This window comes from Ahaetulla prasina, chromosome 2 (assembly GCF_028640845.1).
Source record: "Ahaetulla prasina isolate Xishuangbanna chromosome 2, ASM2864084v1, whole genome shotgun sequence".
Lineage (NCBI taxonomy): Eukaryota > Metazoa > Chordata > Lepidosauria > Squamata > Colubridae > Ahaetulla > Ahaetulla prasina.
Window position 1 is genome coordinate 80,936,380 of NC_080540.1, and position 18,347 is coordinate 80,954,726.

Sequence of the window (18,347 nt, forward strand, 5' to 3'; positions counted from 1 at the left end):
AACCATTGCAGCATCCCCCCTGGTCACGTGATTTACATTCGGATGCTTGACAACTGACTGACGGCTGCAATGTCCTGGAGATATGTGACATTCCGACAAGCAAAGTCTTTTGAGACCTTCTGACAAGCAAAGTCAATGAGGAAACCAGATTCACTTAACAACCTTGTTACTAAATTAACAGCTGCAGTGATTCACTTAACAAATGTGGCAAGAAAAGTCGTAAAATGGGGCAAAACTCACTTAACAAATTTCTCACTTAACATAAATTTTGTGCTCAATTGTGATCATAAATTGAGGGCTACCTGTACTGTATCTTCTCATTATGACCCACTGATTGACTTACGAAGGGACAATAAAAATAACAGAATACAGGTAGTCCTCAATTTACAACAGTTCATTTAGTGATCGTTTCAAAGCTACAACGGCACTGAAAAAAGTGACTTATGTCCGTTTTTCACACTTAATGACCATTACAGTGTCCCCATGATCACGTGATCAAAATTCAGCACGTGGCAACTGACTCATATTTATGATGGTCACAGCATCCTTTTGTGAACCTCTGACAAACAAAGTCAACAGGGAAGACAGATTCAGTCAACAATCTTTTACTAACTTAACAAGTGCAATGATTCACTTAAGAACTGTGACAAGAAAGGTCGTAAAATGGGGCAAAACTCACTTAACAAATGTCTTAGCAACAGAAGTTTTGAGCTCAATTCTGGTTGTAAGTCAAGGACTACTTCTATAGCAGGGGTCCCTAACCTCAGGGATCACTAAATTCATAATTTTAAATCCCACGGACCACTAATGATCTGCCTAATGACCGGCTGGGTAGACGTGGTTAGGTGGTCATGTGACTGGGTGGGCATGGTAAACTCAATGTCACTCAAATTGAGGGGCATCTCGCCGGTCTCTACTCGCCCCTCCCTTCCCAGCCCCTCCTCGCTAGCCTGCCCTGGCTCCTTAGTGACCCAACAGGAAGTAGTTATTGAAGCTAAGCAGCCACCATGAGAAAGAGTTGGCAAAACAGCTCAGTTCAAATTGGATCTGACCGAGAAGGAGGCTCAGCAGAAGGACTTCACTGAGGACTAGGAGTATAGGTTTTCCAAACAGAGGGAAGACCTGCGGTAGTTCAAGGCCAGGTACCGGTGCCTGGAGGCTCAGTGGACTGAGCTGGTCAGCCAGTTCCAGGCCAGGATGCAGTCCCATTAGAACAAGGCCCTCCTGCTCTTCACCACCAGTAGTGCTTTCTTCCAGCCTTCGCCCAAAGCCCCTCACCAGGAGGTTGAAGCAGACCCCAAGTCAGAATTTTTGCCCCCCTCCAACCTGCACAAAAAGACCCAGAAGGGGGAGACTCTGTTCAGCAACACAAATGTTCATTGCATGTATCCGGCCCAGGGGCCGTAGTTTGAGGACCTCTGATTTAGTGCAATATAAAAAAGCAAATAATTTTTCTGCGGACCACCAATTTTTTTTCGCAGACCACCAGTGGTCCACAGACCACTGGTTGGTGACCACTGTTCTATAGGAGGGAATTGCAAACAAAATTTTTCTTTCGAGGAATATCTTGGCATTTCTCTTTTGTCCAGAATACTAAGCCTAGAAAACCATAAACTGCTTTCAGAAAATCTCCAGACTATCCCTAGTGTGGCTCAGTTAGCATGCTCCAGAGAGGAAATGGACCACTCCAGAGTTCTGCTTAATATTCTATTCCTGAAATGGTAAATTTTGCACACCTGTACTTTACGGTCCGCTAGATTCAGAGACAATCTCAAGTACAAAGGCTTGGGGGGGGGGAACAACCTTCTGCTTGAATTGTTTATGATCAACTGCCATTCAGAGTAGGCTCAAGCATGTAGGTTCATAAGTTAACTAAAAGGGTCATTGATCAAAGTTTCACAGTCACTTGCCTCTGTCTTCAAGTTCCAAACACAGCTGTAACACATTATATGTGCATAATACTTTAAGTTTTTAAAGCAAACTCAAATAAAGGCCATATGATAATCTATGCTGGTAGAAAGTTTTGAACTTTTTGATAAATCTGGAGGATGTGGATTATCTTTTCAGACGTGTTCAGGCTTGGATGCAGCATTGGAAAACAGCATTGCTTCTGCTTGTTGAACACGTCCACTGGGACCAAAATGAGGGCAATACAGCTCTCCTGGATTTATCTGTCATCAGCTTTCAGGGCAAATGCTATCCATCATGGTAACCTTTAGGATTGGCCTCAGGGATCAGGAGGAGAATTTATATTGCAGTGTGGTTCTCCTTCCTCTGTTATCAGTTCCAGTCAACATTGCTTTTTGGTGTTCCTCAGGGCACAGCACTTACTTCTTGCCTATTTCACATTTACATGAGGCTGTCAGTCAAGGTGATCTGACAGCACAGTCACAATATGCTGAAGATGCCCAGTTATGTCTCTTGGCCTGTAGCCAACCAAGGTCAGTCTCAGTCAGGGGTTGGCTGCTGGAGGTCCGCAGTGATTCAGGAGAACCTCTAGCTAAAATTCTGTGCAGTTCGGAGAACCCCCAAATCCCACTCCTGGCTGGCCCCGCCCACCCCGCCACTCCCAGAAGTCCCCACACAGCCCGTTTTGGATGCAGGTAAGTGCAAGGCACGCACGGAGGCTCGGGGAGGATGAAAAACAAGCCTACTGGAAATTCAGGGAGGCCCGTTTCTGGCCTCCAGAAGGCCTCCAGAGCCTGGGGAGGCTGTTTTTGCCCTTCCAGAGGCTCAAGGAAAGCCTCCAGAGCCTGGGGAAGGCAAAAACATCCTCCCACATTGTGCAGGAGGCCGACTAGGCCACACCCACCATGGCCATGCCCACATAGCAACCGGGCAGAGAACCCCTTGCAAAAAAATTTTAAGTCCACCCCGGTCTCAGTGCTCGAGAAGCTCTTAGGGTCTGGAAGTTGAGGAACCGGCTTTAAGATTAAGTCTGGGCTGTTCCTTAAGGCAGCTTTAAAAATCTAGTAACCATTTCCCACTTCAATAGGTCATGAGGTGGGCATTTGTGAGATGGGCAGTTATATAAATTTGATAAACATTTTTGATTAAAAAATTACTACTGTTTTTTGTTTGAAGAAATCTATTACATGAGACTTGGCTTTTTGTCCCACGTTTTATGGAGAGTTGACTGCTTACAGTGTGTGCACCATACTATTTTGATATTTTTTCTCTAAAAAAACCCAATAACTTTGTAGAATTATAACTGCAGTAAGAAAAATCAAAGGTGCTGGTAGTTTGGGTGAATGCCAATCCTCAATTGTTGAATTCAGTTTTTCCCCTCTGGCATACATAGAGTGTTACTGGAAGGGGGTTGGGCAGAAATTTCTTTGCACAGAGTAACAAAAAGGGGAAAAAATAATGTGAGCTCCTGTCACTGCTCAGAAAGGAATTGTATTACTTGTTTGAAAACCACAATCTGGTTAGTGTTGGGGGTTCTGCTTGTCTGGAACATTCTTCCTGAAAAATGGATTAATGGATACCTGTATGTGAGGCTTTTTGAACCTCAAATAAGGTATCTGAAAGAAGTGGCACCAGTTGATAAATTTACACTGACATAATTAGACTTTAGTGTAAACTTAGCTGAAAACAAGAAGCTCATCCCTAAACTTGTTTATTACAGAATAATGGCGAGTCTGTTCTTATTTGGAAGACTTGATGTTCTGAATGTTTGATTCTAAATGATATAGGCTATAGATTGACTTGGATTGTTGTCCATCAAACTTTGCAGTAATTCTTTGGAGCTCAAATCAAAAGATCGAATATGGAACCTACTGAATACAGATCATATTATTATACCACTGACTCATTAAGTCCAGTTTCTCTTCTGTTCCTGTATAACCATTTTTCTTGTTGGTGTATTGAATTAGAGCTTCTGTATGCTGTCCACAGTAATGTTTGAGCTTTTTCCTTGAGTGGTTTTAGTTAATTATTCCTTCTGATGCATTATCTTGTATTTGATGGAAGAGGAAAATTCAGTTTTGGATCTCGGCCAGAATTTCAATGTTGACCCTAAAAACCTGAATGTTTTCTGTGTGGCTTAGCTATTTGTTCTCTTAGGAATTATAATATTGATCTAAGTTAATTTGAAAAGTACACTTTTCTCTTCCCCATCTTGAAATTGGAGTAATATCTAGCTGTCTTATAAAAGGCTTGTTTTCTTTCCAACTCTTTATAGCAATAGCACTTCAACTTATATACCACTTTACAGTGCTTTACAGCCCTTTCTAAGTGGTTTTACAAAGTCAGCATATTTGCCCCAACAATTTGGGTCCTCATTTTACCCACCTTGGAAGGATGGAAGGCTGAGTCAACTTTGAACCTGGTGGGATTTGAACTGTCAAATTGCAGGCAGCCAGCAGGCAGCAGAAGTAACCATTGTGCCAACATTGTGCCAATTGTGCTCTTTTAATGCCCAATTTGCAATTTACCAAAAATATTGATGATACAATGAATGCTGCTGGATATGTAGAGATGGTACACATTAAAACCTTGATGTCCACCTAGACCAGGGGTGTCAAACTCAAGGCCCAGGCGCCGGATCTGACCCACAGGGCCACCCTGGAAACAGCGAAAGACTGGCCAGCAGTGCCTCTGCCAGTGAAAATGGAGTTTGGAAGGGCCACAGGCCACCCTCCCGAGCTCCATTTTCACTGGCAGAGGGTTGCAGGAGGCCGTCGCAGCTGAAAATGGAGCTCATGAGCTCATTTTTGCTTGCAGAGCGCTCAGGCCGCCAGAGGCACCTCCGACCCAAATGACGTCAAGCTGGCCATGCCCACCCCGGCACATCCACTCCAGGTCAAACACAACTCTGATGTGGTCCTCAATGAAATCGAGTTTGACACCCCTTATCTAGACAGATGTCTTAAAGATTTGAGTTGGGCACGGAATGTAATGTAGGTTTTCAAATCTCTGCAGATGTATTAACTAATAAGCAAAGCTGTGTGAAATTGGCAACCTGTGGTTGAAAGATTAGATAAAAGCATGAAATTTCCCATCTCACAGGAAATCTATTTTTCAACTATAATGTGTTAGTTTCCCTCAATTCCACTACGGAGCCCTGGGGCCAAATCAACCTGTAATATGAAGCTTCTGTCTAGCACATAACTCTTGCCTATGTTTGGCTTGACCATGTTCTTGAGTACTAAAGAATAATCTTGCCAGGCTCTGAACCCCTCACCTTCCCTTATTCAATGCACTCATTTCCTATCAGAGGAAGAAATGGTTCTTTTGCATGGGGCCCTTCCCCCTCATGTTTCTGGAGTTGGTGTTGTTTTTCTTCACAGATCAGGAAACCACAGCTTCCTTAGAGAAACTGCTGCACAGAGAAGGAGAGTCTTACAACATGTGCCATGACAGGGTTGGGGCAGGCTGATTTATGGGCAAGTGGCTTCCTGGGAAATTATGATTAGTCCTGATTCCAACAATACAGCAGGATAATAAAACAACACCACGAATTTGGGGGCTATCTGGAAAACAAACCAGGCCGCTATTATTATTATTATATTTTTGCTCAATACCGACTTGAAAAATCTTTAAACATTGTTTTACTGGGCACAAAACCTGCCTTTACTGGTTTCTAACAAATTTCAATGGCTCTTTCTTTCCAAAATCCCAGCTTGGAAATTTATACAGAAATGAGGTCCACTGCATAACTGTGTTAGCATGTTTCTGGAAACCAATGTTCTCAGAGAATGCTTTTAACTTTAAGCTTCAAATATAATTTGAAGCCATTTGTTTGTTTATTAATTTTATTTGCCGCCCAACCAGTGGTGGGTTTCAAAAATTTATGCTACCGGTTCTGTGGGTGTGGCTTGGTGGGTGTGGCTTGGTGGGCATGGCAGGGAAAGGATACTGTAAAATCTCCATTCCCTCCCCACTCCAGGGGAAGGTTACGGCAAAATCCCCATTTCTTCCCAATCAGCTGTGACTTGGGAGACAGAGAATAGATGGGGGCGAGGCCAGTCAAATTTTTTACTACCGGTTCTCCGAACTACTCAAAATTTCTGCTACCGGTTCTCCAGAACTGGTCAGAACCTGCTGAAACCCACCTCTGCGCCCAACTCATTCCAAACCAACTCTGGGGGCCTTATAGCACAAAACCATTGTACTCCATTTGCTCTTGATAATACAGTTATGCAGTGGTCCTCATTTCTGGACTTCAATATAAAGTCTAATTACTAATGAAATGGTGGTAATACTGGAGGAAAATCTCTTCAGACAGGATGTTGTACTGACCTTTCTGGAGAGAAAGAAAGTGGCAGAAAACAAAGTACAGAGTTACTGATAATGATAGAAATGATGTGAAGGATTACTAATCACTTAAAAGAGGAATCTACTGCTCTAAAAGTTCACACAAAATGTTTAATATATTCAAACTCGACTCTGTAATTGTTTGAATTTATGGGATATCTGTAGAGTAGCTACAGTGTAATAATAATAATTAAGGTGTTGCTCTAGGACCAGGGCGATCTCAGTTCAAGTCTACATTCAAAGAAGTGCTACGTGAGATCCCAGAGGATATAATTCCAACATATAAATTGATAAAAGTTGGAGTTTCTCAAGATTATAAGTGTATTGGAACAATATTCTCATTGGCTATATATTTCAGCTCACTTCAGCTGATCTAGCAGGCATTCTGACTGGGAAAAAGTCTGGATATCTTCATAAGGATTATTAGATAATGTATCAGTCCCTGGATTATATAACATCTGTTTCTCAACCTCATTAAGTTTTGTGTATCAGCAATGAATTATCAAGCTAGATGGTAGGCTAGACACCTGTGAGGCTGAAGTATACACCTTCAGATAAAGCTGTTTATTGCTCTCTGCCCAGTTTCATAATAATAATCTTCTTTTTCTCACTTGATATAGGCAAATCATCATGTCATCGCCTAGTTAAACCTGATGCAACAGAATCTTCCTTGAAAAGCTATCTTGTTGCCTCTTGATAAAAGTACTCCTAAATATTTGCCTCCTTCCGGTTGTATTGACATGCCCAAAGCAGGAACAAAGACCTTAAGAGAACAATTCAACAAACGAACTGAATATTTATTTTTCTCTCCCTCTATGCTTTCTTGGATGATGGCAAAGATTGGAATGAGGTTTATGGAATAGAATAGAATTCTTTATTGGCCAAGTGTGATTGGACACACAAGGAATTTGTCTTGGTGCATATGCTCTCAGTGTATATAAAAGAAAAGATACATTCATTAAGAATCATAAGGTACAACACTTAATGATAGTCATAGGGAACAAATAAGCAACAAATCATATTAGGAAACAGTCAATATAAATCATAAGGAGACCAGCAACAAGGTTACAGTCATACAGTCATAAGTGGGGGGAGATAGGTGATAGGAGCATTGAGAAGATTAATAGTAATGCAGACTTAGTAAATAGTTTGACAGTGTTGAGGGAATCATTTGTTTAGTAGAGTGATGGCATTCGGGAAGAAACTGTTCTTGTGTCCAGTTGTTCTGGTGTGCAGTGCTCTATAGCATCGTTTTGAGAGTAGGAGTTGAAACAGTTTATGTCCAGGATGCGAGGGGTCTGTAAATATTTTCCCAGCCCTCTTTTTGACTCATGCAGTATACAGGTCCTCAATGGAAGGCAGGTTGGTAGCAATTATTTTTTCTGCAGTTCTAATTATCCTCTGAAGTCTGTGTCTTTCTTGTTGGGTTGCAGAACCAAACCAGTCAGTTATAGAGGTGCAAATGACAGACTCAATAATTCCTCTGTAGAACTGAATCAGCAGCTCCTTGGGCAGTTTGAGCTTACTGAGTTGACGCAGAAAGAACATTCTTTCTTGTCCTTTTTTAATGATGTTTTTGATGTTAGCTGTCCATTTTAGATCTTGCGATATGATAGAACCTAGAAATTTAAAGGTTTCTACTGTTGATACTGTGTTGTCTAGTATTGTGAGAGGTGGAAGTATGGAAGGGTTTCTCCTAAAGTCTACCACCATTTCTACGGTTTTGAGTGCGTTCAGTTCCAGATTGTTCTGGTCGCACCACAAGGCTAGCTGTTCAACCTCCTGTCTGTAAAATTATTTTTGGAATTAACAGAGAGGGAGAGAGAGAGAGAGAGCTTCAATGTCTTGGGTGTAAAAATGAACTAAAGGGCAGAAAAATAATAAGTGAAAATACGGTGGTTTAATTTTGGCACGCAATTATGGGTCTGCAATAAAGAAACAAAAGGGGAACTGCAAAAGTCATGAACAGAGATGAGGTTAGGGTCTGAGAAAGATCCTTTCCTTTCCTCTCTAGCTGAGAATAGTCACCAGGAGTTAAAACAAAATACCAAATCTTCTCTGGGACCAATTAGTTGAGCTGATTTTCTCTCAAGGAAAGCCTGCTTGGAATCTTTTTAGACAAAGGATTATTTGACAAGAAATGCAAAATTTCTTTCTTGGAGACTGTTCGGTGTGAAAAGACAGCTTTTCCAGGACAATTGTGGATTTGGTTTTATTCTTGAAATTTAGATGTAATAAATGATGCTGCACAGCCTCCTCAAAGGGGCACATCCTCCCCCTCCCCCAAGATATATTCAGACTGCAACTTTCAAAATTCTCAGCCAGCAGGTCAATGTGTTGGAAAGTGTTTTAAGTGTTGTCTCATGGTCTCATTATGAAAATACTCAAAGCCATATCACAATGAAGGAGGATTCGAGTATTTTCATAATGAGACCATGTTTATTTTGCTTTCAGAGCGGGACTACCACAGTTTGTGTGATAAACAGCCGATTGGACGTCTGCTGTTCCGGCAGTTTTGTGACACTCGACTAGAACTCAAGCGCTGTGTCAAGTTCCTGGATGCTGTGGTAAGCAAAACTCAATAGGAGTATCTGATGGGGATGGGGGCACTAATTGCACATTTTTGCATCTGGGGATCCTACAGTGCATCCATTTCGGATTGTGTGCATAGCCCTGTTGCTACTTCCTTGTTGTGCTCTCTTCAGAGCAGAGTCTAGTATTATCCCTGAAATGTACTGCAATTTTTTCTCAAGAGATCCTGGAACACATAAAGAATATTCTCCTTGACTTGTCTCTTTGTACATAGAACAGCCGTTTTGAATCTTTTGAGCTGTATTTTTATTTCTAGCAGGGATCTGTAATAATGGTGCTGCTTGCTCTCATTTCAGGCCGAGTATGAAGTGACCCCGGATGAGAAACGGAAAGAATGTGGGAAGCACCTGATTGAAGCATATTTGAATCCTAAGGTGAGCGGCTTCTCGGGTTGTAGCAGCCGAGCAAAGGAGCCAAGGGACTCATTGTGAGTTACTCTAATAATAAGCTGGGCTTTGGGAAGAACAATTGCCTTAGTGAGAACTCTATTTGTCTTTTTTCAGGGCTTTGTGGTATGTGGGTGTGGGTGTATGTGCAGATTGTCAGGATGGTCACAACTTGGCAGTCTTATTCAGTGCCTGGTCCTTGTAGAATAGCAATCAAAATCACTAATCATCAATATCATTCATTGCCAAAGTTCCTAACCTACAACAAACTCTAGCAATGCAAGGAGAAACACCAAGAGGTTACAGTAATTCCTTCCTGTTTATTCCTGCTGCTGCCCTATTCCATTCCCTCCAGCCCGACAATAATTCTGCCAGGGACTAGTGCTTCGGGAGGGAATTTGTTGCTTCTTGCAGAACTGTGAATCCTCATTTGACACTGATGCTTTGCCCTCAGAGTGCGGACCATGTCCCTGAAGTGCCCTTGGAACTAGTGAATCTGTGTTCTGAGCAACTGGAACAGGAACTAAGTAAAGAACTCTTTAAGGAATCTACCAAGTGAGTGAAGAGAATAGGTAGAATTTGATTAATGCTCTGTATATTTTTCTGGACAATAATTGGTCACCCAACAAGATCTAAGCTTGCTCTTCACAAAAAGCATGGAGGATTTGTTACTGATAAATGTTAGAACTTGTTTTATAGCAGTGATGGAATTCAAATTTTTTTACTACCAGTTCTGTGGGTGTGGCTTGGTGGGCGTGGCAGGGGAAGGATACTGCAAAATCTCCATTTCCACCCCACTCCAGGGGAAGGATACTGCAAAATCACCATTCCTACCACACTCCAGGAGAAGGATACTGTAAAATCTCTATTCCCACTCCACTCTGGGGCCAGTCCGAGGTGGTATTTGCCGGTTCTCTGAACTACTCAAAATTTCTGCTGCCGGTTCTCCAGAACCTGCTGAATAGCACCCCTGTTCTATAATATCATTCATTTCCCTGTCACAGAAAGGCTGCTAGGCAACATAGAGCAAAACATCTTTGTGCACATCTTAATAAGTGATATTTAGATTATTAGCAGAGCTGTTGAAGTTTTGATAACTGGTGGAAAAGAAGAGATCCTAACCTCATGTTTCAGACCCAGATACTTCCTTCTGGGTCATAGTCTTTGTCCCTGGAAAACACTATGCCTTCATTAGATAGCTGAGAGAGTACTCCACCAAAGTAAGCCAGTTGGCAACCTGATTAGCAAACATATTAGAGATTCCTTAGACACCATGCGTCCATTATATTGATTTCAAGGGCGGCAGGGCATATAGAAATAAGGACATTCTATACTCAAACCTCTTATATTATCTGGTAACAAGTACTGGCCCAAATTTGTCTAGCAAAGATCTTCTAGTCCTCTATTGCATCTGTCAAAAAGGTTTTATCAAATGGGTAATGAATCAATGGACTCCTGCTCTTTCTGTAAATGAGAATCACTTTCCTCGTGCTATCTAAGTTGAGTATTACCCTGTTTCCCCCAAAATAAGACATCCCCTGATAATAAGCCCAATCAGGCTTTTGAGCGCATGGCAATAAGGCCAAGCCCTTATTTCAGGGTTCAAAAAAATATAAGACAGGATCTTATTTTCGGGGAAACACGGTATATCTTTGCCTTTACTATAGGGCAGGGGTCTGCAAACTTGGCTCTTTTAAGACTTGTGGACTTCAACTCCCAGAGTTCCTCAGCCAGCTTTGCTGGCTCAGGAACTCTGGGAGTTGAAGTCCACAAGTCTTAAAAGAGCCAAGTTTGCAGACCCCTGCTATAGGGTAATATCTCTGGAATAGTCTTGGCCACATAAATTATGAGTTTTCCTAATTCCATGAGGGTTTTCCCCCCTTGTGTCCAGTCAATTTTTATTTAACTAAGAAGCATCCGGCATCAGTTTTATTTTTCTGCATGGGGGTGACTTCAATTTCCCTAAGAGGATCTAATTCCTTTTCTAGGCTCATCCATGACTACCTTAGTGTGGCACCTTTCGCAGATTATCTTGACAGCATTTATTTCAACCGCTTCCTGCAGTGGAAGTATCTGGAAAGGTAAATCTTTGTTATGGACTCTGTGGTACTTGTGATCCAGCTTTTTTGGGCTTATTGTTTATACAATATATAGTTTAAAGAGCCTGTTTCCTGCCCTTAACAATCGTGCTGACTGTTGGGTGGGAGAGGGAATCTTGGTTACATAATGAACATGAGTGCAATCCTCATCAGGATTTTTCCTCATTAGCCTGCTAGAACTTTTTTATTCCGGTTTATTGGGCTCATTTATAAAATTTTACTTGCATATTGTATTTATTTTATTTTATTTTATTTATCTATTTTGTCAATCATATATAAGATAACAGGTAAAAGTATAAACATCATTTGGATAAATGAAAAGAGTGAGTAAAAAGGAATATTAGGACATGGATGTTAGGCATGCAGGTGCTCTTATGCACGCCCCTTACAGATCTCTTAGGAATGGGGTGAGCTCAACAGTAGACAGTTTAAGGTTAAAGTTTTGGGGGTTTGGGGAAGAAACTACAGAGTCAGGTAGTGCATTCCAGGCATTGACCACTCTGTTACTGAAGTCATATTTTCTGCAATCGAGTTTGGAGCGGGTTACCTTGACTTTGTGTGTATTGTTGTGTATTGTGTATTGTTGTGATCAAAAGAGAATAGAATTAACACTTCACCTTTCTAATGGGCAACTGATCTCTGTTTTTCTCTTAGGCGGCATGTAACCAAGAACACTTTTCGTCAATACCGTGTGCTGGGGAAGGGAGGCTTTGGAGAGGTATGTAATTTGACCAACCCCGAGGAAGTAGCTCTTCTGCCTGCTTTTAGGAACCTACCTTATGGAATAATTTTGTGTTTCTGAATAAGAATTCCACAAGAATGTGATCTTGGTGATTTGAGCTGCTGGTGATCACAAGTACCTTTCTGAATAGCATGATTGATATGCTAAGCATTTAAGGCCCTTTCTTACTGCTTCCTACATTTGATGCCCCAAACTTTGCAATCAGGGAAATACTAATGGCTGCAAACCATGAAAGGATTCAGCAAGAAGTAGATCTTAATCCATCTATTTATGTTTGATTCTGAGCTTCAAGACTGTCATATTATTCTCAGCAGGAAGGTCATGAACTCTTATTATTATTATTATTATTATTTTGCAATAAAAGCCAAGACTTTGTGATGGAGTCAATAAACCATTTAATCACTAAGATATCACAGCATTTTTGCTTGAAGATATCAAAGTAATGACTTCAGGATCCAATAAACCACTTAACTGATAAAGCTGATAAAATCCTGTGAACTGCCAAAACCATCACCCTTAATTTCTTCCTTTCAAGGTTTGTGCTTGCCAGGTGCGGGCCACTGGAAAGATGTACGCCTGCAAGAAGCTTGAGAAAAAGCGGATAAAAAAGCGAAAAGGGGAAGCCATGGCCTTAAATGAGAAGCAGATACTGGAAAAAGTGAACAGTAGGTTTGTAGTAAGTACATAGGAACTGCTTTACTTCTGCCTGGGGCTTGAGAGGGGTTGGTCATACAATTACTTGCTGCCCACTCACTTAATCTCTGCTCCATGATAGGCAGGGGTTAAAGCAGGGCTGTCAAACTTGCTGTTCTGACCCAGCCTTAGCAGAAACTTTCTGACCCAGCCTTAGCAGAAACAATTCCTTGTCTCAAAAGAACCCTCTTTATTATCTCCTGTGAATTAATGGCATTCACACACCAAAAAGTCCAGGCAATAATCCTTCAAAGAATTAATTGCAGTAACAGACCTTATCAGTTCTTTGAGATAATTGCCAGGCTGGGAGCTTCCAGCCCCAAAGTTGTAAATAAAGTTCTGGCAAGAAGTCTCTGAGGCATGAAACACGATGAGCCAAATCTTCTGAAATCCGAACAGTTGTCTCCTACAACCACCACTCCCCTTTCCTTCTATTTATTCCCCAGCCAGAGAGGGGCCATTCAGCATCCACGTGCGCCTTGCTTCCCGAGTCAACTCCTTGTCCTCAGTTCTCCTCTCCTAACAGCTCCGTGTATACGCGCTTCTGGAACAGGCCCCAGCTGTTCTTCCTCCCCACTTATCTCAGCTTCCGAAGGCAGCTGTCTCTCTGGTGGCTGGGAAATGTCAGACGGCCCTGGGTCTATCTGTGCTTCCGACGCAGAGCATCCATCAGTACCTTCTGCAGACTCCAACACTGGCCCAAGTTCCTCCCCAACCTCCTCCTCATCCGAGTGTGCCGCCAGCTCCATTGGCAGCTGGCAGGCCACAACTGTGAGACCGCCTTCTGTCATCGATTGCCTCCCAATGACCTGTGCGCTCCCACAGAGTGGGCCGCCTCAGGGTGCCGTCGACCAAACAATGTAGGTTGGCAGCCCCCAGGGGGAGGGCCTTCTCTGTGGCGGCACCAGCCCTATGGAACGAGCTACCTCCGGGGTTACGCCCCGACCTCCGGGCCTTCAAACGTGAACTGAAGACTTTACTATTTCACCGAGCGGGACTAGCCTAAGACATATTTTAGCGGAATTTTAAGGGGTTTTAATCGGTCTTTGACCGTTTTAATGATTCGGCCAGTAAATATTTGTTCTTAATTGTTTTTAAATATTGTTATTTATTATATTTATATTGTATTGGTGTGGGTATTTTAACATTGGCTGTAAACCGCCCTGAGTCCTCCGGGAGATGGTGCGGTATAGAAATGTAATTATAAATAAAAAATAAAATAAAAACAACACTTGCTGCCTACAGGCTGAATACATCACATGGTGACCACACCCACACCCGGTTTAGCAAAGGGGAAAAAAGTCATGATATGTCGCTATGACACAAGTTTGTCACACCTGGGCTATAGTAAGTGGGATTTCCTTAGCCAGGTGGCAAGGATATTGGGCTTTCCCCCTCCTGGCCTATAAACCTATAATGCTAAACCTATAGCCACTACAGGACTACTGGTCTCTCTCAGACATCATGGGATTTCGAACTGCCAGTAAATGCTTTGTGGAAGGTCTGAATGATAATGAGAAATTTCACCTATAATACTGCTCCCTCTTCCACATGTTTAAGGCTTACATACTGTACATAGAGATCCATCACACTACACCCAGAGGTGGGCTGCTACTGGTTCACACCGGTTCTCCCGAACCGGATGTTAATTTTCCAAGCAGTTCAGAGAACCGGTTGTTGGAAGAAATCTTTTCCCACTTTACAAAGCTAATACTGCAAGGGAGGCAAGAAGGAAACATTCTGATATGCCTGTATTTCTAGCCTAAACTTTACCTTAATTGCCCTGCTGCTTTAAGTGTTTTCAGAAACTGCCTCTGGGTTAAGCTTGTTACATTGTAAGCCTTACGCCCAGACTTTCTGTCTGTAGACTCCCCACCCTCACCCCAGGTTTTTTGTGACACTTTTGTGTGACACTTTGTGACACCAAGATCTGGTGCTTGACTTTCTTTTTTTTTTTTTATTGAAAGAGTTTTAAAAAACAAAAACATTTTCCCCCTTTTCCCCCCCTCCCTCCCAAAAAAACCCCCTCCCCCCCCCCGGCTTCCTGGGTCAATCACAAGGTATTGTTATACATAAACCAAACATAGAATAAAATTTTCCCTTCCAATCCAAATAACCACATCCAAAGCTTTTCATCTCCCAACCCCCTCCCCATTACATAAAATAACTTTCTAATTATTCAAAGGCAATCTGATATTTCTTAATCTGATATCTGTTTTGTAGATAATCAATCCATTTTTTCCATTCAATTAAATATCTTTCCTGCGTATTGTCTTTTAAAACGCTGAGATTTTAGCCATCTCAGCCAAATTAATAACTTTCAATATCCATTCTTCTATTGTAGGTATCTCTTCTTTCTTCCAGTATTGTCCAATCAACAGTCTTGCTGCTGTTATTAAATTCAGAATCAATTTAGTCTCAATCCCTGTACAATCCGTTATAATTCCCAAAAGGAAAAATTGTGGCAGGAACTTTATCTTCTTCTTCAGTACATTTTGAATAATCCACCAAATTCTTATCCAAAAGACCTTAATTTTCTTGCAAGTCCACCAAATATGAAAATATGTAGCGTCATCACAATCACACCTCCAACATTTTGCTTGGATATTAGGATACATACATGATAATTTTTTGGGATCTAAGTGCCATCTATAAAACATCTTATAAAAATTTTCCCTTAAATTCTGTGCTTGTGTAAACTTAACATTTCTAACCCAAATTTTCTCCCATGTTTCCAACATTATTGGTTCCTGAATATTCTGTGCCCATTTTATCATACAATCCTTTACCAAATCCTTTTCCGAATCTATTTCAAGCAACACATTATACAATCTCTTTATATGCTCCTGGGTCTGATTTCTAATTTGTTTTATTAAATTTTCCTCCCTTTGCATTATACCAATTTTTTGATCTTCTTTCCATCTAGCACTTATTTGCCCATATTGAAACCAAGTATAATTCCTCCCTTCTTCATTTAATACCTGTAATGATTTTAATTGCAATCTACCTCCTTCAGCATACAAAAGTTCTTTATAAGTAATCATTTCCTGTTTCTTGGTGCTTGACTTTCTTAAAGATTGTTAAAGGGTTGTTTTAAGCTTTTTGGAGTATACTTCCAACACGCTATATACAGAACGGTTGGCATAGCCATAGAAGAAATGGCAGAGAGGAAGAATGCAAGCTTAAGATTCTTTCTGTCTGATTTTTTTTTTACTGCCTTTCTGGGGGCATGTGTTCTTTCTTTAAATCTGGATGATTACCTAAGAATATCTTGTGAGATGAGTGAGACCAGTTGGTATCTTTAAGTGGGGCAAATGGATCTAATTATTGCTTCACCTGGGTGGGAAACTGTGCTTTGTCAGTTCATTGAGCACAGGATCTCTTGTCTATGGGATTCTTCAGTCATCCAGGTCATGGTTGTCCCAAAAGTGCTTTTTTCAAGAGGCAACTGGACTTCCTTGGTTTCCAGAAAGTCCAGTTGCCTCTTGAAAAAGCACCTTTGGGACAGGAGTCTCTTGCATTGCTTTGGAGTGGGCAAGGCACATGATTGCTCAATGATAATAAGTGGATCCTCCTTCCTATTTGTTTTAGTTTTCTCTCATGATAATATGACATAGTAACATGGCACCAATTGTAGAAAGTTAGCACCCACCCCTCTGCTAAGGTAAAGGTAAAGGTTCCCCTCGCTAGGTTCAGTGGTGGGTTGCGGCAGCGGCAGGAGGTTCCGCCCACCTGCCCGGTTGCGCAAGCGCCCACAAGCACGACAGGTTTTGAAACCCACCCCTGGCTAGGTTGGCAGAAGTTGGGACAAGTAACGGGAGCTCACCCCATTACGCGACACTAGGGATTTGAACCGCTGAACTCCCGGCCTTTCGATCAACCAGCTCAGTGTCTTAGCCACTGAGCCACCACGTTCCCTCTCCTAGAAGAATGAAATATTTGGAGAAATATTAAAAAGGAAGAATATATTTCCCTGAATGAGAAATGGAAAAACATGTTTTCTTAGAGGGAGAAAGCAGCCCCCACCTTCCTTAATAGCCCACAGAAGATGCAGGGAAATTTTGCCTAATCTTTTGATAGAAAGCTATATTCATGGGCAAAATTTCCCTGCAGAAAGGTCTGAACAAAGGCAGAATGGGATTAGCCCTTACTCAAGATGTTAATTTGTCTCTTTAGCTTGGCATTTTGTAGCCCAAATATGCCCACCCACTTTCTGGAGAGCTTAAATGTCCTCATTGCTAAAGGGCAAGAGTAACTTGGCTGCTGATAGTTATCCTTGTATTTTAACTATTTTAATTCCTCAATGTGCTCTGGCAACCTACCTAATTTGTAACTCCGAGTTGCAGGTATTGCTGCGGCCATTAGGGCAGAGAACTGGTTGTTAAAAAATTTGCAGCCTACCACTGGCTACACCTCTTTGGAATTGAAACATTAGGCAGATTACAGAAAAAGAGTTATAAAAAAATAAACCAAAATAGTTAGGGCATTTGGTGGGAAGAGGAAAGGATATAGAGTTAAATCTATATCTGGACAACATATTTAGTGTACCTCTATATACTTGTTCAGCAGATTCTGACCAGTTCTGGAGAACCGTTAGTGGAAATTTTGAGTAGTTCAGAGAACTGGTATATACCACCTCTGACTGGCCCTGCCCCCATCTATTCTCTGCCTCCCGAGTACCAGCTGATTGGGAGGAAATGGAGATTTTGCAGTAACCTCCCCCTGCCACGCCTACCAAGCCACACCCACCAAGCCATGCCACACCTACCAAGCCACACCCACAGAACCAGTAGCAAAAAATTTTGAAACCCACCACTGTTGTTGTTCCCTGAAAACCATGTCCATGCAACATTTCATATATTTTGTGTTTTAAGCTTATCATTTCTCTATTGTGCTAAGAATCTTATCAACTCCATCTAACTATAACTTCCACAGTCTTCATCTTGGACCATTCACCCACCCTCCCTCCCTCCCTCCCATTTTGCATTTCCATTTAACAAAAGGAAGGCAAAACTCTTCAGTGGCTCTAGTTGTAGTGTCAATGTGCCGCACCTGAAACGTAGGCTATATAGCAATAGCAATAGCACTTACATACCACTTTATAGTGTTTTACAGTCCTCTCTAAGCAGTTTACAGATTCAGCATATTGCCCCAACAATCTGAGTCCTCATTTTACTGACCTCGGTAGGATGGAAAGCTGAGTCAACCTTGAGCCTGGTGAGATTTGAACTACCAAATTGCAGTCAACCAGCAGTCAGCAAAAGTAGCATGCAGTACTACATTCTAATCACTGCGCTACCATGGCTCATGGCACATAGGTAGGCTTATCTGCATGGGTCCTATCCTTCCCACCTGATTCCAAGAGAATACACAATTGGCCTTGCCTGCGATCTGCTGGACTTTCTACTGAAGTTTTTATTGAAACCAGTTCAAGATCCCAAAGGGGATACAGAGAGATAACTGAGCAACCTTACCTACCTGCAATTGTCCTTGTTTCACTGAATAGAAACCAATTGAACAGTGACTTATTGCAGTGAACCTCATTGTATTTGGCCTTTTCACTACTCCCGCTGTTTC

The 18,347-nt window shown here is 41.8% G+C and overlaps 1 protein-coding gene across 2 annotated transcripts in view; it reads left to right on the forward strand.

Annotated features, from left to right (window-relative positions):
* The window catches only part of GRK6 (G protein-coupled receptor kinase 6), a 43,236-nt gene that overhangs the window by 13,119 nt on the left and 11,770 nt on the right, over positions 1-18,347 (forward strand). For both annotated transcript variants that reach the window (XM_058169402.1, XM_058169401.1), the window contains exons 3-8: positions 8,713-8,825; positions 9,147-9,224; positions 9,691-9,791; positions 11,225-11,317; positions 11,990-12,053; positions 12,613-12,753. In XM_058169402.1, the coding sequence (XP_058025385.1) occupies positions 8,713-8,825; positions 9,147-9,224; positions 9,691-9,791; positions 11,225-11,317; positions 11,990-12,053; positions 12,613-12,753 (590 nt within the window). The remainder of the gene's footprint in view (positions 1-8,712; positions 8,826-9,146; positions 9,225-9,690; positions 9,792-11,224; positions 11,318-11,989; positions 12,054-12,612; positions 12,754-18,347) is intronic.